The sequence below is a fragment of the Colletotrichum lupini genome, chromosome 1 (genome assembly GCF_023278565.1).
Source record: "Colletotrichum lupini chromosome 1, complete sequence".
NCBI lineage: Eukaryota > Fungi > Ascomycota > Sordariomycetes > Glomerellales > Glomerellaceae > Colletotrichum > Colletotrichum lupini.
In genome coordinates, this window is record NC_064672.1 from 7,761,122 (window position 1) to 7,787,796 (window position 26,675).

The 26,675-nt window shown below is 52.2% G+C and overlaps 10 protein-coding genes and 1 non-coding gene across 11 annotated transcripts; 8 read left to right on the plus strand and 3 right to left on the minus strand.

Moving 5' to 3' along the window:
• Nucleotides 1-4: 4 nt before the first annotated feature.
• Nucleotides 5-202, plus strand: CLUP02_02234 (uncharacterized protein; the record flags this gene model as incomplete). The annotated part of the gene is made up of 1 exon (XM_049281267.1): nt 5-202. One exon carries the CDS (start codon nt 5-7, stop codon nt 200-202), a length of 198 nt encoding a protein of 65 aa, XP_049137224.1.
• Nucleotides 203-224: 22 nt separating this feature from the next.
• On the minus strand, nt 225-543 carry CLUP02_02235 (uncharacterized protein; the record flags this gene model as incomplete). Its single annotated transcript, XM_049281268.1, has 2 exons — nt 225-401; nt 463-543. The coding sequence occupies 2 exons, from the start codon at nt 541-543 to the stop codon at nt 225-227; spliced, it is 258 nt and encodes an 85-aa protein (XP_049137225.1).
• A 329-nt stretch (nt 544-872) lies between these two features.
• Nucleotides 873-9,426, plus strand: CLUP02_02236 (HET domain-containing protein; the record flags this gene model as incomplete). Its single annotated transcript, XM_049281269.1, has 24 exons — nt 873-926; nt 1,315-1,338; nt 1,413-1,534; nt 1,580-1,659; nt 1,697-1,875; nt 1,904-2,073; nt 2,311-2,393; nt 2,480-2,852; nt 2,914-3,286; nt 3,340-3,414; nt 3,538-3,594; nt 3,697-3,747; nt 3,830-3,945; nt 4,003-6,114; nt 6,222-6,616; nt 6,663-7,196; nt 7,251-7,538; nt 7,597-7,777; nt 7,851-7,885; nt 7,950-8,113; nt 8,178-8,250; nt 8,394-8,764; nt 8,821-8,918; nt 9,012-9,426. The coding sequence occupies 24 exons, from the start codon at nt 873-875 to the stop codon at nt 9,424-9,426; spliced, it is 6,423 nt and encodes a 2,140-aa protein (XP_049137226.1).
• Nucleotides 9,427-9,623: 197 nt separating this feature from the next.
• Nucleotides 9,624-9,696, plus strand: CLUP02_tRNA017. The gene has a single exon. It is a non-coding gene; the product is annotated as a tRNA-Lys (tRNA).
• Nucleotides 9,697-10,320: 624 nt separating this feature from the next.
• CLUP02_02237 (major facilitator superfamily transporter) lies at nt 10,321-12,076 on the plus strand (the record flags this gene model as incomplete). The annotated part of the gene is made up of 5 exons (XM_049281270.1): nt 10,321-10,325; nt 10,475-10,735; nt 10,807-11,180; nt 11,245-11,448; nt 11,505-12,076. The coding sequence occupies 5 exons, from the start codon at nt 10,321-10,323 to the stop codon at nt 12,074-12,076; spliced, it is 1,416 nt and encodes a 471-aa protein (XP_049137227.1).
• Nucleotides 12,077-12,146: 70 nt separating this feature from the next.
• CLUP02_02238 (uncharacterized protein) lies at nt 12,147-13,959 on the minus strand (the record flags this gene model as incomplete). Its single annotated transcript, XM_049281271.1, has 2 exons — nt 12,147-13,534; nt 13,605-13,959. The coding sequence occupies 2 exons, from the start codon at nt 13,957-13,959 to the stop codon at nt 12,147-12,149; spliced, it is 1,743 nt and encodes a 580-aa protein (XP_049137228.1).
• Nucleotides 13,960-14,896: 937 nt separating this feature from the next.
• On the plus strand, nt 14,897-16,303 carry CLUP02_02239 (uncharacterized protein; the record flags this gene model as incomplete). Its single annotated transcript, XM_049281272.1, has 3 exons — nt 14,897-15,080; nt 15,162-15,970; nt 16,028-16,303. 3 exons carry the CDS (start codon nt 14,897-14,899, stop codon nt 16,301-16,303), a joined length of 1,269 nt encoding a protein of 422 aa, XP_049137229.1.
• Nucleotides 16,304-17,304: 1,001 nt separating this feature from the next.
• CLUP02_02240 (uncharacterized protein) lies at nt 17,305-19,160 on the plus strand (the record flags this gene model as incomplete). Its single annotated transcript, XM_049281273.1, has 8 exons — nt 17,305-17,392; nt 17,454-17,534; nt 17,597-17,680; nt 17,740-17,797; nt 17,857-18,151; nt 18,214-18,394; nt 18,449-18,662; nt 18,716-19,160. 8 exons carry the CDS (start codon nt 17,305-17,307, stop codon nt 19,158-19,160), a joined length of 1,446 nt encoding a protein of 481 aa, XP_049137230.1.
• A 2,295-nt stretch (nt 19,161-21,455) lies between these two features.
• CLUP02_02241 (F-box domain-containing protein) lies at nt 21,456-23,482 on the plus strand (the record flags this gene model as incomplete). Its single annotated transcript, XM_049281274.1, has 3 exons — nt 21,456-22,883; nt 22,941-23,152; nt 23,203-23,482. The coding sequence occupies 3 exons, from the start codon at nt 21,456-21,458 to the stop codon at nt 23,480-23,482; spliced, it is 1,920 nt and encodes a 639-aa protein (XP_049137231.1).
• A 622-nt stretch (nt 23,483-24,104) lies between these two features.
• On the plus strand, nt 24,105-25,677 carry CLUP02_02242 (actin; the record flags this gene model as incomplete). The annotated part of the gene is made up of 6 exons (XM_049281275.1): nt 24,105-24,141; nt 24,206-24,244; nt 24,312-24,484; nt 24,556-24,764; nt 24,820-25,387; nt 25,447-25,677. The coding sequence occupies 6 exons, from the start codon at nt 24,105-24,107 to the stop codon at nt 25,675-25,677; spliced, it is 1,257 nt and encodes a 418-aa protein (XP_049137232.1).
• A 730-nt stretch (nt 25,678-26,407) lies between these two features.
• On the minus strand, nt 26,408-26,656 carry CLUP02_02243 (uncharacterized protein; the record flags this gene model as incomplete). The annotated part of the gene is made up of 1 exon (XM_049281276.1): nt 26,408-26,656. One exon carries the CDS (start codon nt 26,654-26,656, stop codon nt 26,408-26,410), a length of 249 nt encoding a protein of 82 aa, XP_049137233.1.
• Nucleotides 26,657-26,675: the final 19 nt, after the last annotated feature.

The window sequence follows — 26,675 nt, forward strand, 5'->3', positions numbered from 1 at the left end:
CCTCATGTGCATAAACATATTGTGTTCAATGCGCTGTATGATACCTCGATCTCTCTGGCCGGCGTTTTGGGATGGACCTGGGGGGTTTTCATGGTCTGATCATTGGATGGGCATAGTTTCTCTTTTACTACTGGCAGGAAAAGTGCAATGTAATTGCTTGTTGAGTTTGACTACTGCTCCCTCGCTGTCGAATGTTGGTTAGATGAAGAGTAAGATTATGAATCTTACGTAGAGTATGTGCCGCTGCAGGAAAGAGTATCCTTCTGGCAGTATCCATTGCTGTTGCAGTCCGGGTAGAAGCAACACTTCACATCGGCCGGGTCATTGGGGCAGAGGTTGGTCTTGGTGTAGCCATTGAGAGAGCTGCACTTGGAGGTCTTCTGGCAGGTTCCGTAGTTTCCCTGTACATACAGAATAGACGTTAGTGGATGCCGTCGACGTGTTCTTGAGGATGAAATAGACCTTGCTGTCATGACAGTAGCTTCCGATGGCTGCCAGAGCACTGGAAGCGAATAAAGCTGAGATGAGGGCCGAAGTCTTCATATTTGCTGTTATTCAGGGCTCGAGATGTAAAAACGATGAGAAGATGAGATTGAACTTGTGCTGCTTGCTTCGGATTCTACATATACCTCCTGACAGGATGCTTCTGGCCTTTTATACCCCAGAGTCAAGACTGGCAACTCGATGTGAGATATTATAATTAGCCACTGCGATATCTGAACTTCTTGTCTGCGAGGACTAATCGGGGTCTTGAACGCAAGCCTCGGACGTGAAAGTTCCCTTAGCTTACTAGGAACACCGCGTTAGACGATCCCCTCCTCACCGGTCGTCTTTTGGAACATGCGCCTTGCCACTGCAGCATTCATGACCATATGGCTACATCGCAGAAGTCTGGGCCAGTGCAGACTTCCATCTATGTTTCTCAAGTGAGACGACAACCTCACCATTGGTTGGTGTAGTCCGTAGCTAGTCAATTGGGCGACAAATCCGAGAGGGACGAGAATAGCTGACTAGGTCGTTCCACGGGCGCTTACATAGGACAACATGATGAAGACACACTGAGGCTTTTCGATGCATTAGTCTCTTCAATACTTTAGTTCCAATGTGGAAGGAGGGTTTACTGCTCGAGGAGGTTGTTAAGTAGATTGCTTACACGGAGTCGGGGTAACGTTGAGTCTAGGCCATGCAAAAAGCAAACGAGGTGTTCAGCTGAAATGCAAGATCCAGGACCGAGACAACCACAACCAATCGCTTGGGACTTTCCCATAAAAGAACTACATTTCTGACTTGGAAAACCCTCACGAAACTACTTAGACAGTTGTCTTTGGCAAGTATGTTGTAATCAGGGATAGAGTCGCCAGATAGCTCTAGGTTTCTGACCACCAACAAACATATTCTGCATGTGTTTCAAGCCACAATGGAACCTTGAGAGAAAAAAAAACTCTCAGAGAAATCACGGATCATTTTCCATGTCCATGTATACTATTTCTGTCGAGCCAATCGCCAATCAACCGTTTGTGAAGATGGTGAGCCGGTGAGCCGGTGAAGGAAGTTACACCGACAAGCGAACACGTGACAGATCTCGGTGGATCCACGTGATTCTCGACCGTGAACGCAGCAGCAGCATCATCACCACGCATGCTCACTCACGAAAGCGCTGTGGCCGCCAATCTCATACATCAATGTTGCTCCTGAGCTGGTGAATGGAAATGGACGATCGACAGCGGGGCAACATCCATGGCGACCGTCCACGGCCTGACCTGCGAAGCCCCGAGCAGCTCACCCAGAACGGGTTCGACCTCGATGCTGAACATGGAAGCCAGTGGTCGGGCGATTATTACGACCGCCGAGCGACACGAGCTCTTGGTCCCAATGGTAGGTCGCTCTTTCTATCCTCTCATAGATGCCCGACTCCCAATTTCAGGTGGTCATCTCCCTGAACATCGCCCGCTGCTTTTCGCCCTTCTGGCTGCTGTCCATCGTACAATACCACCAGCGCGTCAATGCACTCAAAGCCGAAGCGAGGGGCATCGCTCTTGTAATGTTTGACCACTCAGCCCTGCAAGTTAAGAGGTGATGGTCATTTGTTTGATGTCGCCTCGAGTTGCATGCGTCCGACAGGGGGGTCGGTCTCTACGTGGAGGGGCATCATTTCGACTACTGTTCGATGAGAAACCATAGCTCTTCATTGCAGCTCTTTGCACAAACCTTGTCTAGCTTTCAGTTTTCTCCTTGATTTGCACTTCTTGCACAAAGACATTGATGAAATACGGGAAAAAGTAGTCTTCTATGTCTTTCGAAGTCGATTAGACGCCCAGTGCGGGAGATTGGACCAGGGGGTCGCATGACACCCGCCTGGTCCATGTTCTGGCCCCGGCCATCAACATCGGACGGTTGACAAGTAGCAAACCAGCCATAGACCTCGACCGTTTCACTTCTAGCTTGACATCACAACACTGCTGACTCATGCGCCCCTTAGGCGGCTCACGTCGAGACGAAGACGACTCTGATGACGGCGAGGCATTCCCACCGCAACGCGTCGACTGGGAGGCCATGAGAGCTGGCGCCAACATGGAGGAGTATCTACGAAGCCAGCCCATCCCGGAGTATTCCGACGAGGAGGGCATCAGCATGCCACTCGATGACCTTGGCGAGATCTCTGGCACCGACACTAGTGTTGAAGATGGAGAAAACGGCGACCAAGTCGGGGACCAACAAGATGAGCCCGAGTTCGACCCCCTCGCTGTCGGTCTGAAGGAGATTTCAAATCTGGGGAAATTCACCGTCAGCAGCCACAAGCAGGGGAACGGCGTCGACCAGCTTCGTGACGACAGCTTGAAAACCTATTGGCAGTGCGTTTATCCGACGACCCATTCCGAGAATAAATGCACACCTTTGCTGACGATAAGACAGATCCGATGGTCCTCAGCCGCACAAGCTTACAGTCTACTTCATCAAGCGAGTCGGCATCAGGGACATTCGCTTCTACGTAGACTACAATGAAGATGAATCTTACACACCAACCAAGATCATCTTCAAGTCCGGTACCAGTGAGAACAATCTCATTCAATTTGCCACAATGGAGCTCTCGACACCCTCTGGCTGGCAGATCGTTCCAGTCGACGGCGCTGGCGGCGGCCCCGACGGTAACACGCTAGTTTCCTACGTGTTCCAAATGCAGATACTTGAGAATCATCAGAACGGCAAGGATACGCACCTTCGTTCTATCAAGATCTACGCTGCGGATACGGACACCCCCAGCATCGACGCGGACATATCAAACCGCGTAAGTTGATCTCCTTGAGCATGCGACAAGTATGTGACTGACAACATCTAAAGCGAGCTGTGAGTGAGGAACCAGACGAGGAACCTGCAGACCCCTGGGATCTCTCCGTTCTCGAAGCTGGCCTATCTGTTCCGGATTTCATGAAGGAACCAGAGATTCGATGAGCCAGTGGAACTTGCTTCTTAACCCACGACTTCGACACTCGAGTGAGCCACAGCCTCGGCCACTTTAGCTGGACATGTCACTCAAAGGGCGAGGGCGTTTGCGTGTTATGGACTGCATATGACACTGCAACTGTTTTTTTTGCTGTAATGATACCCAAAAGTCGGATGCGGAGAAGGCTCTCACAGAGCTAGGAGTTTGGTGGCACGTTACGCCCAACAAAGGGGCCGTTCTGATAGACTTTCCAGCATTTACGCGGCCATGAAAGGACGGCATACTGTATTGACAACCCTACTGAGGTGCCACCGCATATTTAGCAACAGCTTCACACCATCCCGTGTCTTCTTGGCAGCCACAGCTGCCTGTCATGCGTCTAGCTAGCGCGAGCGGCTGAGGTCTGGCCCTCAGTTGATTGGTAACTTCCATCGTGACCCCTGCTGGACCGGACGAATTGTATCCGACTCTGGTAATAAGGCTTTCGAAACGAAAATCCGCACGTGATGACACTTGACATGGTTCGAAAGATATCTACAACTTGGCTAACAATGTGGCAGGATATTGCGAGCTGATGCTCAAATCCGAGAGCCAGAGGCATCATCCGTTCCTAAAGAGAAGAGCACAATGGAACGGAACAGCACGTATCGATATCAATCTCTGCCACCGATTGCGGAAGAGGGTCGCACACCGTCCTTCACCCGACTCCTCTTCCTGTACCCAGGCTCGGGAGAGGACCCCTTTGAAGCGCATCTAGAAATTGTCGACATCGAGCATGCGCCTCCCTACGAGGCTTTGTCTTACACGTGGGGAAAACCGACGGAACAGCCGAGAGACTACATCTGGATGCAAGGCTGTCCTATGCCTATCAGGCCAAATCTAGAAGATGCTCTGCGCTCTCTACGTTTGCCGAACCAGGTGCGAAGGCTGTGGGTCGATGCGCTCTGCATCGATCAGTCTGACCTGGACGAGCGTGCTCGGCAGGTCCAGTACATGAGGCTGGTCTACAAACACGCTGCCCACGTTATCGTATGGCTCGGTCTCAAGACTTCCGGGACACATGAAGCGTTCCAGGCCGCGGAACGGCTCGCAAGAATCAGAGAACTTACTCATCCAGCGGCTACTGGACCTAACGGTGGGCAAATCGACCCCGGCACAGTCCAGGACCTGATGAGCAGCATGCTCGAAGACCTACCGGAGACATGCATGATCCACCTGGACGAAGTCTTTGAACGCCAGTACTTCAGCCGTTGCTGGTGTGTGCAGGAGGTGGTGGCATCTTCAAGGGCGATTGCCAAGATTGAGGACTTGGAGATGTCGTTCTTCGACTTGATCGCCTCATTGATTGTGCTCGCGGGTTGGAAAAGCGAGATCCTCATCGACCGACCCTACCAGTTATGGAATTTGATCCTCATGCGACGGCAACCCAACAGTTTCCTCGGCCAGCCCGAGGTCGAGGGCTCGATTGGCTCGTTTCTCGCACTTCTGGAGCTGACGCGAACATTGCAAGCGACGGATGACCGAGACAAGGTGTTTTCCCTCCTCGGTATCTGCGACGAGGGGCTGAACCCTGTGCTGGCGTTGACGCAGGTCTTTGACAACAATGACAGTTGGCGCATTCGGTTAATTCGTCGAGGCTTGACACGGGTCAATAATTTCGTCAATGGTCTTGCTCCGGATCTCAACTTTGGTCGGCCGAGAGCTTTGCGACCAGATTACAAAAGGGAGACCGTGCTGGTGTACTGCGATCTTACGAGGTTCCTCTTGCGCAAACAGCCTCGGATTCTCGACGTCCTTGACCACGTACAACATAACGAGGACCCAGGCATCGGTGACTATCCGTCCTGGGTTCCAAAGTGGTTTGACCCAAGGACATGCTCCGTCTTCAAGGGAGCCTATCTCGCTGGCTTTTGCGATGGGCATTTCCGTTATTTTGCCGAGCTTCACGATATTCCGGTCCACAACGATCCCGTGCGGCCAAAGGTTCTGTCTATAGATGGGTATCATGTTGATGTGGTATCGAAAACGACCGAAACACTTGCGTTTGGATTTGGGGCTCGTGCTACTGCGGAAGCTATTGTGAGAGCTTGGGAGCAGCTTTTCGACATACCGATCGCCCCCAGATGCGGAAGAAAGTATCGCGATAACATTCTACTGGATGTGGTATTCTGTAAAGCCATCTTGGCTGGTGCTCTGGGTTCCATCATTGGCTATAGTCACCTCCTTACTAGGAATCAGGGAGGATTGAACCCGCTCTTCGACGATCGTACCCATAAACCTCACGCTGAGCTCGACCGAGAGGCTCAAGACTTGGCGGAGACATTCCTTACCCAGATGGCTGAGTTCGGTCTCCCGCCAACGGCGACGGAATTCGGGAACCCGGATCGAGAGGACAAGCTGCAGGTCTTTGGAGCAGGGGCGCGTACCTACTCGAATAACCGAAAGGTATTTGCGACCCGTGATGGCCGTGTGGGCATCGGGCCCAAGATGATGCAGCCTGGGGACGAGGTCGTCGTTCTTTTCGGGGGCCGGATGCCCTTCATTGCACGACAGAGGGGTGACCACCGACTGCTAGTTGGGAGCTGCTACTTGGTTGACGAAGAGCTGATGTGGGGGAAGGTGACCGAGAAAGTGAGGTTTAATCGTGGCGGTCCTCCGCGGGTGACATTTGAGTTCCATTAAGTCGCGGTCGCGAGAATTTAAGACTCTTCATGAATTCCCACCTCAACGGCCACTTATTTCAGCCTGCGCATTGCTGCCCCTGACTTAACCAATCAAGCAACATTTCTTTCCTGCACACTGCAGGAAATTGCTGTCGGATGACTTTCCGAATGCAAGCCTCCACATCATCTAATAGCAAAGATTGTCACCAAAAGCTCGAGTTCAGCATGACAATCACGAAGCACTCGAAAATGAAGATTCTCCTGATCGGAAAAGGCGGTCGCGAACATGCCCTTGCATGGAAACTCACTCGATCGCAATCAGTAGAGCATGTCTACGTTTTGCCAGGCAATGCTGGCACCGGAACCTTGACGAAAGTCTCGAATTGCCGCGGAATAGCCGTTGACGACTATGGTGGCCTCGTGGAGCTGTCAAAGAGGCTTGAAATCGACCTTGTCATCATCGGCCCAGACGACGCTGTTGTTGGAGGCATGGGAGATCACTTTCGGAGCAGTAAGCCATTTGGATCATGTAAGGAAGTATTAATAACACAATATAGATGGAATCCGTTGCTTTGCCCCAAGTAAGAGGGCGGCCATCATCGAAGGCTCCAAGGACTTTGCAAAGGACTTCATGTGCAGACGCAAAATTCCGACCGCGTGCTACGAAACCTTTGACAGGGCTGACTGCGACAAGGCCAAGGCGTATGTACGAAGGTTGGGCCGTAGAGTGGTCATCAAGGTGGACGGCCTTGCAGCAGGAAAGGGTGTCATCCTTCCCGAGACGACCGTAGAGGCGGAGCAAGCCCTCGAGGACATCATGCTCAAGGACAAGTTCGGTGGTGCTGGCGAGATGGTGATTATTGAGGAGTACCTCGAGGGTTACGAAATTAGCGTCCTCACCTTCACTGATGGAACATCGATTCTCTCTCTGCCGCCGGGCCAAGACCACAAGCGCGCTCTTGACGGCGATAAGGGACTGAATACTGGCGGCATGGGCGTGTATGCGCCTGTTCTTTCCGTGACTGAGGAGCAGATGGCCGACATTGAAGAAAAGATCATCTTGCCGACTATTGTTGGCCTTGGGTTAGAAAGTAAGTCGGGAACAAAGTAGTGATAACACGCATGAGGCTAACATAGAGACATAGGAAGACCTTTCAACGGCATGCTCTTCACGGGGGTAATGATGACGTCCACAGGCCCCAAAGTGCTTGAGTACAACGCGCGTTTCGGCGACCCAGAGACGCAGAGCATGGTGCTTCTCCTGCCAGACGAGGCTTTGCCAGAAATCATTCTCGCTTGTGTAGAGGACAGGCTGGGTGACATCGAGCTGAAAACACTTGCAGGTTTTGCCTGCAATATCACTGTTGCGGCTAAGGGCTATCCAGAATCATACAGGGAAGGGGATCTTATCCGAATAGAACCTACCTCTGAAGGTGAGTCTGCACTAGTAGGATTGTGCCATGGTCTATCGCTGACCACATCCATACTTAGGTGTACATGTCTTCCACGCCGGAACTGATCAGGTCGACGATAAATTATTCACGGCAGGCGGTCGTGTCCTGTCCGTTGCCGCGACGGGTGAAACCCTCGAGGAAGCAGTATCGGCTGCTTACAAGGGGGTTGAAAGTGTTCATTTTGAGGGCATGTTCTACCGCAAGGATATTGCGATGCGGTAAGTCAGGCCGAGAGCCGTCTCCATTCCCCTCAGACTCCAATTACGGGATAGTTTGGCTGATACGATTAAGCTCGCTGAAGCTCGCTCCGGGAAGGGCCGAGGATGGTCCTCACTAGCTCGAGGGGTAGCCAAGATCGGAGCTTGGACCGTTGCCGTTAAGGTTTCTGAGGTGATAGGTCAACAAGTTGGGATGACCTTTTGGCATGGCTGAAGGCAGATAACCAACCATCCAACCTGACATCGCCTAGCTCAAGCGTCGGGACATTTTGCGAGGGCGGGGTGGTCTGGAAGGGCCGAAAACTCCATGTTCTAGGCCCAGCTGACATGACAAACGTATGGGGGGGGTTCTCTGGAAGCTTTCGGCCGTGAAACATTGCAGCCACTGACGCATCGGGAGGACCGTGATGGCGGGATGCAGGAGATGCAGGAGATGCAGGCAACCGATGGACCCGAGTCTAGACCGTTGTGGTGTGATGTCACATATCAGCGAGCCTTTATATAGGAATTAGGAGCTCCCCCGGACTCCCCGGAGCTATAAGTCCGGAGATAGTCAGTTTTGGCCGATGTAAACTCGTTCTTGGTGTGCTACAACTCTCTCTCTCCCCATCAACAGCAATCATGAACGTCTTTATCGTTCCGGCATCTCCCAAGACTGGGCAGGCGACCATTCGGTCTCTCCTTGACCACCCTTCGCAGCCACACGTAACGGGTGTATATCGAGACCTGGGAAGGGTACCGGCTAAATTTAAGGACCATCCTCGATTTAAGGCTATCAAGGGCGACGTTGCCGATGTTTCGAGTCTCAGATTCGCCGGGGCTGACGCCATCGTATCCATCACGCCTCCGCAGTACTCCGAGTCCAAGCCGATAACTAGAGCACGGGAGATGGCAGCAAATGTCAAGTTTGCTATCAGTAGGGTCGGGTGTTCGGTAAAGCGTCTGGTATATGTGTCTAGGATAGGGGCTCATTTGGAGCATGGGACGGTAAGTCGAAAGAGAGGATATTCGCAGAAGGCAGATGGCTGAAGTAGATGTCGTAGGGCGAGATAAGAACGAACTACGAGGCAGAGCAAGCACTCATCGGTGCCGCACCCGAGGTGGTCTTTGTTCGATGCGCCTACTTCATGGAAAATTGGGCGTCAGTACTTAAGACAGCAAGTGATGATACACCGCATTTTTCTTCTGTGCTGTGTCCTATAGACTACGCAATACCCATGGTGAGTTTTACCAGGCAGTTCGCCCTAAATGAGAAAGACACTTTCCTAAGATTTGCAACCAAGGTCTCGGTGAAAGACGTTGGTCGGACATGCGCCAGGGAAGCTCTCGCAATAAGCTCGCCGATGCGACATAATCCCTATATCTTCAACTTATACGGGCCAGAATCATATTCAACAAAGGACGTGCATAGAGCGGTTGAAGATCTAACATTCAAGTATAACAAGGTCAAGGTCACTCTGGTGGAAGATGAGCAGCTGGAGGACTTTTTTGCTCAATCATATCGGCCACCAACGGCTGAACTCTTCGTAGAGATGACAAGGAGTCTCTTGCCCGGAGGGATTGTAGCCGGGAATATGCGGGAGGGACATTTGCTTCAGAGGGGGAGCGAGACTCTGCGCGAGGTGATTGAAGACATCCTCAAGGAATAAGAAGCGCAGGACACTGGCGACTCGAATACCCAAGTAATGAAGTTTTTCGTCGCCAGCAAGAGGAGAGGAAAGGACAAGAAAAGAAAGAGAAGGATCAAGATCAGCTGCGCAAGAGAAGAGAGGAAAAAGAACGGTACTGACTGCGCTCAAGGGGACTAGAGGTCCAAACCGGCCGAAGAAGTCATCAAACAAGACCCGCCTTGCTAGCTCAATCGGTAGAGCGTGAGACTCTTAATCTCAAGGTTGCGGGTTCGACCCCCGCGTGAGGCTCAAATCCTCACCGCGATTGGCTAAGTCATTCTTCGGGTTCTTCATTTTTTGCTTTTTGCACCGCTGAAGTTCTGAACCATCCCATCAACGATGATGCTTGAAATCAAGTAGCAAGCCACAACCTTATCTTCACACCCACCACTAGGGGTCTGAGGTGCTTCCTTGGATGCAATTTAGAGTGCACTGCCATACCGCCGCCATCATTCGCTTTTCTTCTCTAAGCTGCAGTGAAGCCGAAGCCGAAGCCGATGGAGGTCAAGTCAAGCCGAAGGCCCCTCAACGAACAAGCATAAAACATGCGAGTGCCCAAGACCCCCCCAAACGATCTTGTATTACTCGATCAGGAAGAACAAGCATATGGTGTACTCGCTTCCAATGACTAGGATGTCTCGCCCCGTGGTGAGAAGCCGTTGGAGTCAAGGAATCTCATACCCTGTTTCCGTCGTCTTCGGCTCAACCCACAAACCATCCAGGCAGGCATGGTCGCTTCGAGGGGGGCCTTGAGTGTCCTCCAACTGAATTCGAGATCCCGGCGTTGTTGATTGGCCTGATGCTCAAGGTCACAGAGAAGCTCACGCAACATGGACAACTACCTACTTTTGACCGTTTCCCGCTTGACCCACCATGTGGTACTCTCGTTTAGCGACTTCGCAAGCCGACGCTTGTCTGACGGGATGCGACAAAGATGTTCGGCTTGAGAATGCCAACCTGGACGGCTGGGATTGCTTAATTAGCTTTAAGAGCGGCCCAGCGCTCTCTCGAATTCGGTCTTTGGCAGGTCTTATGGAACAATCTGCCCATGCCAATTTTACCATTCCCTCTGGCGATCCGAGATGTTGAGGACTGCAACTCAAAGTACTCCTTCCGAAAAAGTCTCACAGATCGTGATGGCGTATGATGAAGAGAAAAGTCAACTTCCGTCGTCGCCGACAAGCGACGACGAGACAGCACGAGTCGACAAGGAAGAGCTAGTCATGGACCAAGGACTTGTCGCATGGCTTCAAGTTCTTGGAAGCTGGATTTTGTTTGCCAATACCTGGTACGATGACCCCGTAGCAGCTGATGCCGGTCCAGACAAAAACCGCAGTACTCAAGTTGACGTTATTCAAGGGGTTTGACAAACTCATTCGGAGTCTTCCAAGCCTACTACTCCAACGTCCTCTTACCAGACGTCAACCCTTCGGCTATTTCTTGGATCGGCTCCATCCAGATCTTTCTTATGATGCTCATCGGTGTCTGCGCGGGTTGGCTTCTCGACGCGGGGTATCTTCGCTTCATCCTCATTTGCGGCACTACCATGACGTCTCTCGGGCTATTCATGCTGAGCTTGTGCACGAAGTATTGGCAGATTCTCCTCGCGCAGGCGCTCTGTGTCGGAATGGGCAGTGGGTTGCTGGGGTTGACTTGTGTGGCCGTGATTCCTCTCTACTTCCGCAAGAGGAGGATGACAGCGACTGGCATTGCTGCTACGGGAAGCAGTCTAGGTGAGCTCCGAAAAGACGCCGAGATGACGATGTACGCAAGCACGGGTACTAATGTATTATCAAGCGGGAATTGTGTATCCCATCATGGAGAGACGCCTGATTGCATCCATTGGCTTTCCTTGGGCTGTTCGGGTATTCGCATTCATCGTTACCGGAACCCTCCTGATTTGCATTGCAATCATGCGTCTTCGACCCAATCTCAAGCGGCGCGGTGCTCTCTTTCGCCTGAAGCACTTTCGCGATGTTCCCTATGTCTCATTTTGCATCGGTCAGTCTCGTTTCCAAAAGGTCTTCGACTCACTACGGTAATTAACACACAATCAGCCTTCGCCCTGATGATTGGCTCGGTTTACATCCCCTTCTTCTACGTGGATGCCTATGCCATTCGTCTGGGCGTCGATCAAGACACGTCCTTTTACATCCTCAGCGCCATGAACGCTGCAAGTCTCCTTGGTCGTCTAGCCCCCAACTGGCTTGCTGACAAGTACGGCGGTATGACCGTTATGCTCCCTTGCTGTCTTTGCTCGGCCACCGTTCTCTTTCTCTTCCGCTTTGCGACCGACCTGCCGGGTTTGGTCGTAATATCAATCGTGTACGGCTTCGTCTCGGGCGGCATGGTATCTTTACCTCCGGCTACTATTGCAAATTTGACGGATGATTTGTCAGAGTATGGGACGAGAATGGGCATGGGATACACCATCGCCAGCTTTGGCGCGTTGATCGGGAACCCTATTGGAGGTGCCGCGCAGCGTCCGCAAGGGAACACAGCGACAGATGTGCAGAGGGAGTTTCAGGGTACTTGGATCTTTGCGGGGGGGTTCATGCTCGCAGCTTTCAGTTCGATGGTGATATCAAAGTACGTCAGAGTTGGATCGGTCTTGCGCGGTAAATGCTAGCCTTCAGAATTTTGCTGTGGTCTCCTCTCCGTAGGCTTTGGCCTAGTACCATAGGATCATCCCAATCTAGTTAAGACAAAGAGTAGAACGTAACCTCTGCAATCATCGTCCTGGCTGGGATCGTAACGGAGATCGGAAAGCCGCCGTAATCTGGGTCCTCGTTAGGCATCATCGCGAACTTGCCGCTCCTCGTTTCATCTCCGTTCAAAACTCTGCTGGTTTTCAAGCGGCCGGCCCCTTCGTCCTCTACAATCTTCTCCTCAAACTTGAGTATGCCGGTGAAGCTCCGGTCCTGGTCCAATGCCTTTGCCTTGACCTGGAAACCCCAGCCGATGAGCAAGAATTTGCCTCCACCTCGATGTATCACCATTCCAGCCCCTGTTCCGGGCTTGCCGAACACAAAGCACCGTTCTATGGTGATCTCAAACTCTCCCCAGGTACGACGGATGACAGGGCTTGGGTCCTTCCCGGCGCCATCCGCCGGCAATTCGTCGAAGCAGAAGCCCACTGACGTGTTCGGGTGTCGTTGTGCTTCAAGGACGATGGGCGAAACAGACTTCAGCAGACCATAGTGCTTGGTGAAGGGACTGTCCTCTGGCTCGATAGTATCCACACCAAAGGGGGCAACCCCCATAGCACCGTAGGTTCCGTACGCAATCCATATGCGGCGTGCTCCGTAGTCGTCTCGTCGTTGCTCCGGGATGAAGAGAGGTTGATTACGGTGCCTGTACTTGGCGCAAGAGCTGGCGTAATCGTTGAGATAGACATCGGGCCCGACAAAGTCCAGCTTCGGCGCGAAGCGCATCCATACGTCCAAGACGTTGCTCACGGGTCCTCCAGAGGGATAGTCTCCCGGCATGCCGCCGCCGCCTACCACCACGGGAAATTCGTTGTCAGAGTCTTCGCCGACGTAGTTCATCCATACGTTGGTATAGAGAGGGATAGGATACGACGCTTTTCCGGCCGCGGCAACTTGATTCAGATAGAGAGCGTAGTTGTATGCCATGAATAACTCATCGGTCCGGGGACTGCTTCCAAACACAGATTCCCAATCTCCGCTTCCGTCAAGGTGTGAAGTCTGACGATCAAACTGCGTGAGGTTCTGTTCTCGCAAATCTTGGTGTAGCTGATCCCACTCTGCAGATAGGAAGTGGACAAGGTCCTTTGGGACTGGTTCATGGAAGGCTTCATTTGCGAGCTCTGAACCGTCCCGAGAATCTCCCAGAATACCGCACTCGTTCTCGACTTGTACCATCAGAACAGTAGAGTGTGATTCGTCCACCTGTCTCAAGTGCTCCATTAGTCGGCCAAAGGCCTTTGCGTCTGCTTTGCGGCTCTCGGCGCTGAAGATTGACAGAACGTCGCCGGTCTCGAGACGGCCTCCGGCCTTGCGAAGCTTGACGCGCGGAAACCTCTTGTCATCTGTTTTCACCCAAGCCGGTGTATATGAAGACAGTCCTGTATTTCTGAGTCTTAGTTATCTTTCCCATCTGTCACTCGAGGGCAGGCGAGAAACAGGACTGCATACCATTCTTGAATGACCCAAACCATAGCAAAACCAGGTGCATGGAATGTTTCCGTGCGTCGCTAATGATTTCGTCGAGCACCGAAAAGTCGAATTTGTCTTCTTCAGGCTCAATCATCTCCCAGGACACACTGCCGAGTAAGGTGTTGATGTTGGTATTGGCCATTTTCTCCCATACAGTTTCCATGTATTCGGGGGACGATAGTGAAGAATTCTGAAGTTCCCCAGCTCTCATGAGAAAAGGCTTGCCCTTCACCACAAGTTGTTTCGATCCATCTGTTTGGACGAGATGTGGAATATTCACACTAACGTTAGCCATCTTCGCGGCGGCTTGGGGAGTTGCGTCGAGAAACGTCATCGTATCGGGGTCTCGGTTCGGTCTTCTTCGATGAGTACTTCGAGTGTGATTAGAGACAAGAAATGTAGAAGAGAAATCAGACGAGAAAAGAGAAAATATAGTGAAAAGAACAAAAGTGTTACTGGTTGTTATTTCAGGATCAAGAGTGCTAGCAGAGCAACTCAAGAGAAGAAGGATGGATCTGCGGTGTTCAACACACGTCGGAATCTGTGAAAGATGATTGGCTTATATCCCGATCATTCGTTCTTAGCTCCCAAGGATCTGCGAAACACGCGAAGAATGAGGGGGTAACGCCGGGACACCGGACAGCGAAGCGTCGATTGACGAGTAAAGAGTCCCGCCAGCATGCCTGTCTTGCTTCCCCTCAGTGGCGTCGACTCATGCACAGCAGCGTCCTCCACATGTTGGTTTGTGGGGTTTTCGGGTCAACACCCAGTGAAAGCTGTTCATTCCCGAGAAACTAAATAGAGGGCGTGTTCCTGTTTCCATCAATGACTTTGACTATGGAGAGTGTGAATGGGATTCATACGCTCGTACGTTCATCTGAATCCACAATCGGATGAAGCCCCCCAAAGCATGTCGACAGTGTCGAGAGAGCAAACGAAAATGCCTCCGCCGTAGTCTCGCGGTAGGTGAGCCATGCGATACTTGTCGAGCTAGAAGTCTACCGTGTGCAAGCTCTCTCTCACGCGTTCCTCCATCGCCGCTGCCGTTACTTCCAAGGCCTGAACCGGCACCTTCGTTGTCGAATACCTCCACGCCTACTTCGACAAAGACCGAAGGCATAAGCTTGCCGCTTCACACGGCTGTACTTCTCGTCGACTATTATCTAGACAAGCTACACAATCGGCCGCACAGTTTGTTCCACCCCGCAAAACTTCGGCAGGAGGTTCAAGATGGGTCTATTAGCAGGATCCTCCTGTTGGCCATTTGCAGCATGGGTTCGAGGTTCGCTCTCGACGAGGAGACACGGGCCCTGGAGGCCGGATTGATGGAGGAATCCAAGCGGATGTTGCTGGCCAATTTGGAAAACGTCTGCGTCGAAAACATTCAGGCGTGTATCCTCATCGCGAATCTGTGCGCAGCTCACCTGAACCCTTCTTCAGAAGCTTTGTTCTTCCGTAAGTGATCGTTATTGGAATTGCACGAATGGATTGGAAGCATCTCGTTTTCTTCTGGGTCTATTTGCTCACCATGGACAGGGACCGGTATCAGTCTCTCTCACATCATGCAGCTTGGCACCTCGACTGTAGGGACACGGCTGGTTGATCTCGAGATTCACAGGAGAATATGGTGGTCACTCTTCATGGCAGATCGATGGTCGTCTTCAAGCCTCCGCTTGTTGCCACAGATTCGAGATACAGAGCTCGCCGTTGATCTGCCCATGGATGAAGCCATATTTCAGTCTCTAGACCCTACATCAACACAACTAGAGAAGCCATGGCAGCCAGGAATATGGGCTTTCAAGATCTCTCTGGTACAGCTATTTGGTCCAATACAGCAACTCAATCGTCATAGTGTCAACAGAAGCATGACTGCAGAGGATATCGAGAGCAGCATTCACTCTTTGTCTCAGCAGCTAGAAACTTGGGAAAAGTCCCTGCCCAACAACGTCAAATGGAAAGAGGAAATGCTAGACTGGCATATCAACAGAGGAACTGGAGGGCCATATGTCGCCCTTCACCTTGGGTATCATCACTATTCCGTCCTGCTCTACTTCAGGTTCCTCAGCTCTCAAGAGCCAAGATCCTCCGCGGCTAGCATGTATCATAGTAGATGCAAGTCCCACGCCTCGGCTTACAGCAATCTTGTCAAGCTCGCCCGTGGTAAGCAGGGATGTGAAGTCGTCTATCCTACTGTCGGGCACATGGCGGTAGTATCGTCATCGGTGCTCCTCCATACGCTCTTATTCGGCGAGGAAGCAGATCTAAAGAGCGCGCGAGATGCCTTGAATGCGAACTTTGCAGCCATTGTCGAATTGCGACAGTACTGGCCAAACACGGCGCCAATGGTTTGTTTCCGTCCACGTAGCTGACCGCTGTGGGCAAGAAGGCTGATTTAACGACAGATCGAACGCCTTGCTACTTTTCAAAACTTCTGCCTGCTGTCTGGTGACTCCAGAACGCATGATTTTGATGACTGGATGGTGCGCTTTCTGACAGAATACTCACTGCCTCTAGAGGAAAAGGACATTCAACATGTGAGATCAGGCATGGACTACGATATTGACAGCTTTTCGGCTCGAACTCAAGTACTTACACAACAAGGGAGGTATACTTCATTTCAGACTGACACCTCTGATGCCTATAGCTTACAACTTCATGAGTTCGACTACCTGATTTAGTTAACATTAGTAGCTTTGTAGTCTTGATAATGAGACGTTGCCCGTCCTCAGGGAAATCCGTATGCACGAATGGGAAAGAGAGTCTAGATGATACAAAATAGCAGGAAAGAGAAACATTCTACGCCGAAACAAAGCTACGTTGAATGAGTCTCGTACGTACTTGGCTCACAGTGTGAAAAATATGGATGATATTCTGATCTAGTGGCGCCTTCGGGTGTCACGCAGGAAGCCACATTATGCTCTGCACGGTTTGGTAAGGCCTCTCTGTATGTAGCGGATAGAATTTCACAAGTCTCGGGGCAAAAGCCAATCATTTTTCTCATTCTCCGATCGATCGGGTCTATCGACTTCAGTGCCGGCTTCTCTCGAAAGAAGCGCTAATATCGTACCGGACCTAGTCCCTGATTAGCCCGGATGCAGTTACCCTCATCACAGAAGTTGGCGCCAAGCTCACACGCGCACTCATCCCGCATCCCCAGAAGGGGGTGACAGTCCCATTCTCCTGGACGTCGGGAAAACGGCCGAATGATTGGTTCAAAGGCCGCATGTTTGGTCGCAACAAGTGACAGACAGACGTGCCTGGTTGGTTTACCCCAGTCTCTTGTTCCCGAATCACCCCACGAACCTGGGGTCTCCTCCCAGGAATACGGTAGATGGTGATCATATCTAACTCCTTTTGGGCATGTCAGTATGTAGTCGCAGGCTCTTTTTGTTGTCAATATCTTTCTCATGTTGCCTCGCCTTTATTTAAAAGGCATGGGTAGAACTTATGAGTTTCCAGTTCCCTGAATCCCATCATCGTCCAACATAGCGACCCAGGACCACAGTGATCCGACGCCAAGAACTCGAGAAATCTGTCTTCAATTTTCTATTGCCGTACCTCCAAGAACACGATGACTTCAACCAAGGAACATCCGGATTATGTTGAGGAGCCGCCACACCTCGAAGTCCCACGGGTAACATGGTATAAGCACGCTGGGTTACGAAGCCTTTACATCAGAATGCCAATCTTGATGCTTTGTGCTACCATCAACGGATATGATGGGAGTCTCCTTAATGGCCTTCAGACAATTGAGAACTGGCGGGCTTGTACGTCCTACAATACCCGTCACTGCTTCGTTAAGAAGTTTACTGACTCTTGAAATTCCAGACTTCAACCATCCTTCCGGCTCTACTCTTGGCCTGTTCACTGCTATTGTCAACATCGGTGGCTTCAGTGCACTGTTCTTCTGTCAGTTGGGAATACAAGTTCAGTGAGATCTTCTCACATGCTAACGTATCCACTGGCGACAGCCCCTTACATTGCGGACTTCTATGGCCGTCGTATCGCGACTGCTATCGGCATCATCATCCTGGTCGTCGGCGTCATCATCCAATGTAGGCACTTAGGCCCCTATTACTTCTGCATGAATAGGATGGAATCTAATGTCGCTCAGCCGTTCCAAGCGTCAACGAGGGCATGTTTATCGGTGGTCGTTTCCTCGTAGGGTTCGGGTAAGCAGGCATTCATGCCCATAATTGCTGATCTGATCACTGATCACTGGCCGTGTTAGATCCAACATCTCCATCGGAGCCGGTCCGCTGCTGATCATGGAACTGGCTTATCCTCAGCATCGAGGTAGGCTCACTGTGATGTACAACAGCCTCTGGTATGTCGGAAGTATCGTCGCCGCCTGGACCGTCTACGGAACGATCAAGTACACGGGTCAAGTCTCGTGGCGGGTTCCTGTCGCTTTGCAATGCCTTATGCCGGTGCTCCAACTGATAGGCATATTCACGTTGCCTGAGAGTCCGCGTTGGCTATGCTCAAAGGACCGATCTAACGAGGCCTTTGAGATCTTGGTCAAGGTAAGAAGAGCGCAGATTCACTACAATTAGTGCATGCTGGAGACTGACGCTTAATGTCGCAGTATCACGCCAGTGGAAACCGCGATGACCCCTTCGTCCGGGCCGAGTTCGCCGAGATCCAAGAGACCATCAAGCTTGAGAAGCTGGCGGCGGAGACGGGTTGGATGGTGTTTTTCCAGACACCGGGAAACCGCAAGAGGTTGTTGCTCATTGTGCTCACATCGTTCTTCTCTCAATGTTCAGGTATGAGTACACTCCTTGGAGAACCTGGACTTGGCTGACACAGGACTATGATAGGAAACGGCCTGGTCTCGTACTATCTTCATGACATTCTAAGTTCCGTTGGCATCGACGAGCCCAACTCTCAATCTCTGTTTAATGGCGGTCTCCAAATCTGGTCGTTCCTTGTTGCAATCTGTTTTTCGGTCTATTTCATCGAAAAACTCGGCCGAAGGATTCTCTTCCTTATCGCGGCCGTCGGGATGCTCGTTGTTTTCAGTGTCTGGACTGGGTATGGGCTCCGCAATGTCCCGGCCTTTACTTAACCTATGCTGACCTTCTCAGATGCTCTGCAGTGTATGCCCAAACAGGAAACAAAGACGCCGGGTCCGCGGTTCTGGCAATGATCTTCCTCTTCTATGGAGTTGCTGGTTTCGCATGGCCTGGCTTGACGGTTGCTTACTGCTCCGAGATTCTCCCCTTCAGCATACGAGCCAAGGGACTGGCAATCTGCCTGGGAGTAACAGCGCTCTCTGGTGTTTTGAACCAATACGTCAACCCCATCGGACTCTCGTCGCTGGCTTGGAAGTTCTATTTTGTCTACATCGTCATCTTGGTCATTGAGGTGGTTTGCATCTGGTTCCTCTTCGTGGAGACCAAGGGACCCACTCTTGAGGAGATTGCCGTCCTGTTCGACGGCAAAGATGCCAAAGTTTCCAAGGAGGCGGGAATGGACGGCGACGCTACGTTTGAGCAAGTGGAGGTCCGTAAGGCTGCGGAAAAGGTCTAGGCGTTGTCCACATAAGGAACAAGTCAGCAACGATGCTGTAGGCTTTGCAGGGTTGAAGCGACTGTACGGATCGGTTCCTAGAGACGAATGTGGGTTGTCGGTTGAATACTGGACAACGAAGGCATGCCGTGTCGCCTGTCGCTTCAGACCGGCTGGTCAAGCATACAGAATATGAATCAAATAGACTGGGAGCTTCCCTGATAATCACATGGGTGTGAAGCCGTGCTGTTGTCAGTTGATGTCTTGATGAGGGGACTGGTAGAGTGCATCCATGCTCTGAGACTTTTCTTCCTCGTCAACCAGCATTGTCGGCCCCAACACCGTCACCACCCTCGTCACAAATTAAAGTAGCAATATGCTTGACAGAATCTAAAATGACGAGAATGAAACTATCTTAGACTGAGGGAATTCGCTAGTCGTGCCCGACCCAGCTGCCGGTCCAGCACTCTCAAAGTTGCACCGGGAGCTAGGAAGAGACATCCTGGAAGCAAACCTATGCGTGCTACGGTATGCTAGAAATCATGCTGGTAAGTAAGCATGCGTGCCCTGCTAAGAGCTACTGTATGCTAGGAGGCTAGGGCGGCGCGGAAACCCCTAGGATTCGAAACATGCGACACACCCAAAGCCCAACACACCATCAAGTCCGGAGCGTTGCTAAAGATGGATATGGGGACTTCTTGGCCACGTTTTGACGAAGCTTGAGGCTGATCTGAGCGGCCGAGAGTGGTGTGCCGGGCAGGCAGGCCTCCTGGCTTGGCGTTGCCTCCTTATTGTCTTCGTACGTGGACAAGTCACCCATCATCTATGTTACTCCGTCGCAGGCAACACGGACGGGTTTAATACAAGGAGAGTCCTCCATGGCTTGCGGATGAACAGCGCCATCAAGACAAGGTCTCGGGATTTATCTTTTCTTCACTTGGCTGGTTCCCTTGGTTCCAAGCTTTTTCGGTCGCCTACTTCCTACTTGCCTATTCTCTCTTGGCCAACCTACTCTATTCACCTTACTGTTCGAACTGGTTACTATTCCCACCAGAGACACACGAACTATACGATATATCCCTTGGCTTGGCCAGCAAACGCCCTTACCACAGCTGATTATTGACGCCTGAACACATTCGACGGGTGCTCACAGACCGGAACCCCACCGCCAACTCCCGGGGGACACTCGACAACCGAGGTACTTTGTTGGTCACCGGACCACAGCACCACCTTTGTGTACCCATCAAGTCGAAAGACGAGGGGCCGGCGTCTTCTCTTTTCCCCTCTCTTTGGTCCCAGAGCGCACTATTCCCACCGCGTCCACACCGGTTTGGCGCACCCGCCTGTGGGCAGTCTGCAAAGGCACAAGCACAAGCACCGGACAACCCAACCACCGCCCCCCCTCCCCCTTGCGATCGCCGCGTGGCGGTCGCCCATTCCAGCCCGTTCGTTGCAGCTCGCTCTAAAAAGGTGAGACTGAGAGTTGCAGTCTTGTGCGTAGAAACCGACTGACTCTGACTCCTGTCGTCCACTCTCTGCCTTTCTCTGCCTGGCACGCCTTGGTAAACTTTGCGCCTGGCCTGCTGCATCCCAACTCGAACGGAACCCCAGATTCAAGGATTCAAGGAGTCTAGAAAGTAACCCTGCATCAGACCAGATCGAATCAGGTCCGTTGGTCACAAGGGTCACGAGGAGGGACACAACAAACGAAGAAGAAAAGAAACGAACCCACGAGCGGGCAGACTACCACATAACAGATCGATCATCAATCACTCATCACCACCTCGACCTCCTCCACTCGCACCCGTCTCTTCCTCCCTCTCTTCCTTCTCTTATTTTACCAATTTTCCCCCCTCCCTCATACCCCGAATCAAAACAATGTCCTACCGCTTCACGGCCACTGAGGCTACTATCGCAGACGTTGGCTAAGACTTGCCTAAAACAACATCTCACTCGAACAATCTCAACTCGCTCACTTACGCCCCCGCTCTCATTCGTTCGAACACACCGCCCGCTGACGCTCACACTCACTTTACACTCTTGTCAACTCAGGTCGCCCAGTCCCTCGCCCCCAACATTCGCCCAGGATTCCCGGCGCGGCTTCCAGACCCGTTTCACATCGGCCTCTCTGTAGCACCCCGGGTTCCAAGCAGTTTCAACCCTCCGTGACGAGGGGATCCCCGGTCGCCCAGCCGACCCGCCGCCAGATCTCTTTCTCACTCTCCTCACTGCTGTACGGCGGGCACATATCCCGTCGACGGTGCACCAAAAGACCACCGACAACACCGTTTGACCATCTCCCGCCCTGGGCTCACTATGGATAATGTTGTCAGCTCATTCGGGAGGGGCATCTCCCGCGCTGCCCGCGGCGTCCGCAAAAAGGTTCAGGGTTCCCAAGATGATCAGCAACCATCTCAGTCATCCGCGGCTTCATCGGCCCCATCCTTAACCGCTTCGCCCACCACCGCCGAGGACACTCCCGTACCCGCTCACGCTCCCGCACCGACCACTGAACCCGATCTTGAAGCTCAACTTCCGGCTCACACGGCCTCTCAATCTCACTACACGGCTCTGCCGCTCACATCACCACTGCCACCTTTCACACCGACTATTAACTCACCGGAGCCGGCCTCACCGTCGCCCCCTCACTCCGCTCATGAGCATCACGCTCATACGCTTCCAACCCTGGCACTGGGCCCATCAGCCCAACCCCCCACTCAAGATGACGCAACCCTCCAGGCTCTCACCGGCGCTCACCCCGCGGAGTCCTCGAATGCCCAGACCTTGACGAACAACATCACAACTCAAACACTCACCGTCCCGGGGCCGCAGTCTCAACCCGTATCGCCACTGTCACCTCCGCCCACCATAGTCCACTCACCTAGCGCACCTTTGTCTTCTCCCATATTTACTCCCTCAGCTATATCCTTCGCGCCTCAGGTCCACCCCAACTCACCAGCGCCCCAACCTCTCAACCTCTCAGCCGCAGCCTCACCAGCTCAGTACCTGCCCTCACCCCTCGAGTCACCTCTACCCCTCGAACTCGAGCAACAACTGTCCTGTAAAGATGGCGGCTCAATACGACCTACCAGCGCCCGAAGCGCCCGGCCTCGCACATCCCGCTCACGCCGAGACTCAGTCATTGAAAAGGTCGCCTCGCTCGATCCACGACGACGCCCTCGTATTCTAGGCCCCAAGACAGGTAACAGTCTTATGGATCTCCCGCCTGAGCTGCATCTTATGATCATCGACTACCTCGAGTTCGGCGAGCTCGAGAATCTGCGCCGCACGTGCCGCTTCTACCGTAACTTTCTCACAAAGGAGACCATTCGCGACCTTTTTGGCGAGCAGTTCCGCCTCGCTCTACTGGCACATTGCTACATCTGCCTAAAGTACGATCCCACACGCGGCAGCTTGCTCTGGGCAGACTATAACCATCCGCGGTATCCTCTTGCTAGTAAATGTGTCGACTGCGCGTATCAGAAGAATGAGCTGGCGGTAGGCAAGAAGGTGGCATTAGGCAATTACGCGAGTGTATGGATCTGTCGATGGTGCGGGTATCCCGTCGCCACTGCTTCGGCGCCCAACCAGCCCGAGTTCCACAAGGGCTGCTATAATCATTACAACAACGTCCTGCTGGTGTATTTCGTCTTGGGCTGGATTCAGCTGAGTCTCGGTATCGTCGCCGGTGCGCTTTGCTGGAGGTACTTTAGAGACGAGATCCTTGTCTTGGTGCCGTCTATTGTAAGTTCATGGAAATCGCTCTCGTGAGTCTCGAAAATAGTTGTCTAACCTGGACAGGTCGCGTTCGTCTTGCTGTGGTGGTGTCTGGCTCTCCTCGTGGTCAGAGGCGAACACAAGCGCACGTACCACTTTTCGTTGATCCTTGAGACAGCGATACTCGGTCTTTGGTGTTTGCCAATCTACGTCCTCGTCAAAGATGTGGAAGACGGCATAGCTGGATTATTTGACAGACGGGTTACAGTGACCCTGGTTTTTATCGTGTTAAACATGTAAGTTCGGTTACTTTTTCACTACTTTATAAGGAGCTAACAGTTTAAAGGTTCTTCCGCCTTCTTAATGTTTTGGGCAACATCGTTCTCACACTCGAATGGCGACACTTTGCCCGCAAGAAGCCCCGACTCACGCCCGCAGCCCGATTCTTCAACATGATTCTCGCCGGGCTCGTATACTGGACATACCCTCAAGCCGTGGAACAGGAGTACCCGCCGCAATATCACTTCATCAACACCGGTCGACGACGAGTCAAGAGGATTCTCGCTGAGAGAAACGCACAGCGGCAGCGACAACAGCAGCAGCAAATTATGACGATGATGTATTAAACGCTTTTAAGAACGACACAACACATATGGCGCAAAGACGTCAAGCAACGACCCGCAAATCCGGAGTTTGGTAATGAAAGAGGATCCGTCAGAGCGATGACTGTTTTATTGACTGCAAGCGTAATGGATGCGACTGGCATGGAATTGGGATCACATGGTCTTTTATTTTGGGCAGATTTACCACGGCGAATACCATGGCGTGCAGAGTGTATGATTGCAGGCGATACCTGCCCAAAAGCCTGTTGGGTCTCACAGTACGACATGGCGCTGGTAATGACCATGGCAATCAGTTTTGATGAAGTTTTGATGCTTACCAAGTTGAACCTGGAAGATGTTTGAAGGGTTCATGAAGAAAAGAGAAGAGGGTTGATTAGAGACTTGAGTAGTAGTAAAATGGAAGAACCCATCTACGATATTCTTGCCAATTCATCGCAAATAACCTTCCGTGATGTGGGCCATCAGGTTTCAATCATTAAACCTGAATGAAAACGAACAATGAGCGGCGTTCCCAAACGTGCCTGCATGCTTACCTTACCTGAATGAGTGCCGCCTGCATATGCAGACCGGTACCGGCTCACCTCAGCCTCGAAAAGAAAGCAATTGTGTAAAGCCCAATCTGCAGATGCCTAAGCGTCAAATTCTCACCGCTGAGCTCTTTCGTAAGCTTGCCCTAAACAATTCCTGATGTGACATACCTGGCGTTCGATCTATCATGTCGCCCAGTGCAAAGATGTCACCACGAGCCGTTGTCATTGATAGCGGGTAAGTGCTGCCTGGTCAATGAAGGCGTGGTTCTGGATGAGTGGTTGAGGCTCTGATCGTTTACCAGGTCCGGGTTCACCAAGGCTGGGTTCGGCGGCGACCGGCAGCCTCTCAGAGTATTCCGTGACTAAAGACAAAGTCCCCAACTGTAACTGTTCTCAGCCGTCTGACTACAACCTAGCAACTGCAATCCAATATCCTACTAGGACGAAAGAGAACAGGAACACTGATGTCTGGATGGTTAGTCGGCATGATATCTCCGCAACCTGTGCAAGTTCCTCGAGGCGCAAGACTTATTGACCATATCACAGGCCACTTACAACGTCGGCCATGCCGTTGACCCGAATTATGAAGGCCTCAACCAACCTCTATACCCGATCAGAGCAGGCGGCGTGATTACGAACTGGCAAGACGCAGATAGGATATGGAACTATGCTTTAGCAGAGTTGGGAGCCTCCATACCGCTTTCCCATCATCCAATCATCATGACAGAACCACTCCATCTCTCTCCAAGCCAGCGGTAAGTCCCAGACGTTTTTTCGAGACTGCAAAGAGCCTAATTGTGCATAAACTAGGATGACCATGGTATCCCACGTCTTCGAATATTTCTCCGCGCCGGCGTACTACACGGCCTCGCCGGCTCTGCTGTCAACTTACGCGGCCAACCTACCCATCGCTCTCGTCATCGACTCGGGCTACGCGGGGACTTCTGCTCTACCAGTATACGACCACGCGCCTATCCGGAACCACGCCCGTAGGCACGACGTTGCGGGACAAGCGATAGACGACTGGTTGCAGCAAGCTCTCACGAATGAAGTCGGTCTGGAGCTTCCGTCAAACGGGGCTTGGGATGACGTTCTGTGGTTGGCCAAGACTGAACGGTGCCGCGTCGCAAAGGACTTTGAGGAGGGTGTCATGCGGTGGAAGAATATGGTGGATGACGGAGGGGAAGAAGATATCTGGGATCTGCCTGACGGGATGAAAGTCAAGCTTGACACCCCGCTGGGTTTGCGTGCGGGCGAGGTGTCTTTCAACCCTTCCATGTTGGGGCTTGATGTTGGTGGGCTGCAGCATGATGCCTTTAATGTTATTATGAAGTGTGCACAGGGTCTTCGTGAAAGTCTCTGTCAAAATATCCTGCTTGTGAGTACTTGTCTCTGTTTTGCTTTCGCTGAGTCGCCGTGTTGCTGACGACGGTATAGGCTGGAGGAAACACCATGTTTCCTGGGTTCGGCGCCAGGTTGAAGTGCGAACTGGAGCGTTTATTCGCAGAGGGTACTACTATCAATGTCATCTCTCCTCGGAATAGGGCGTATTCCGCTTGGGTTGGGGGATCTATGATGAGCGAACTTTCGACGTTTGAAAGGATGTGTGTTGTGAGGGCCGAGTACGAAGAGGTAGGGCCCGAGATAGCAAACAAGATGTTTCTTTGATAGTGCGGTCGTCAGTGAGTAGGACCACGCTCTCCATCATGGATGTATTGACGATTTGAGTAGAAAGTATGATAAGAGGAAAGAAGTCATACTCTCTTTAGACAGTGCCTTGTTGTAGACTTACATGAACAGCTGGTACCGGCTGCAGGATGAGGACTCATTCCTCCAGAGTCGAGAGACGAGAACATGGTGGTGTGGATACCGGATGAGACCCGAGCTCCAGTGTCAGATCTTCCCGGTGTTTTATGGGGCCGGTCATCCGATCGAGTCCAGGCGGGGCCTGAGCTTGAGCCTTGAAGCACTGAGCTCATGAGGTCAAACGTTGCACGTGAGACTCCAGGCCGGATGAAGCACCAGCCACATCACGTGGGTAAAGCGCCACAGGCTGTCACTAGCCTCGTGCGGGACGCTTTCTCGGTCTGCGTTTTGCGTCGACATCAAAGGCCAACATCGGCAACGATCATATCAAGATGACAACACTCACCTCCACGGCTCGAGACAGGCTGCATTTGGGCTCAGGCTGATCTGAAGGCCACCCCTCATTCTTCTCTGAGCTTTGCTTGACCATCCCGCTGTAGTGCAGCGAGCTTGGCCAAAGCCTGCTGCTGGCATCCGTCGCAGAGCCTCACTTGGAGGTAAGCTCAAGGTATGTGCTTCTTTGCCGCCACGGCGTGTCCTGGATCCCAGGTGATTTGCTCGAGCTGAGCAGGTCCTTCTCCTTACTCTTGTCTCATTTCTGGCTTTCTGACGGTTCTACCATGGCGAGTGCCATGTACTTACGTCTTGGGCGGCAGGCTCTCTTGCCTCGCTCATCAGACTCACTCACAGCCCGCCCGGGCCAAGCAAGCACCTCAAGGTTCCTGGCTCCTTCGATGCGGCTCGGGTAATCTTCGGTAGCCGTATGCAAGCTCTCCAGTCGCGCAACATTCCGGCAATAACATTTTGTCAACAATTTCTGGGCACTCGACGCTAGCGCCATAACACAGCCATCCACAACA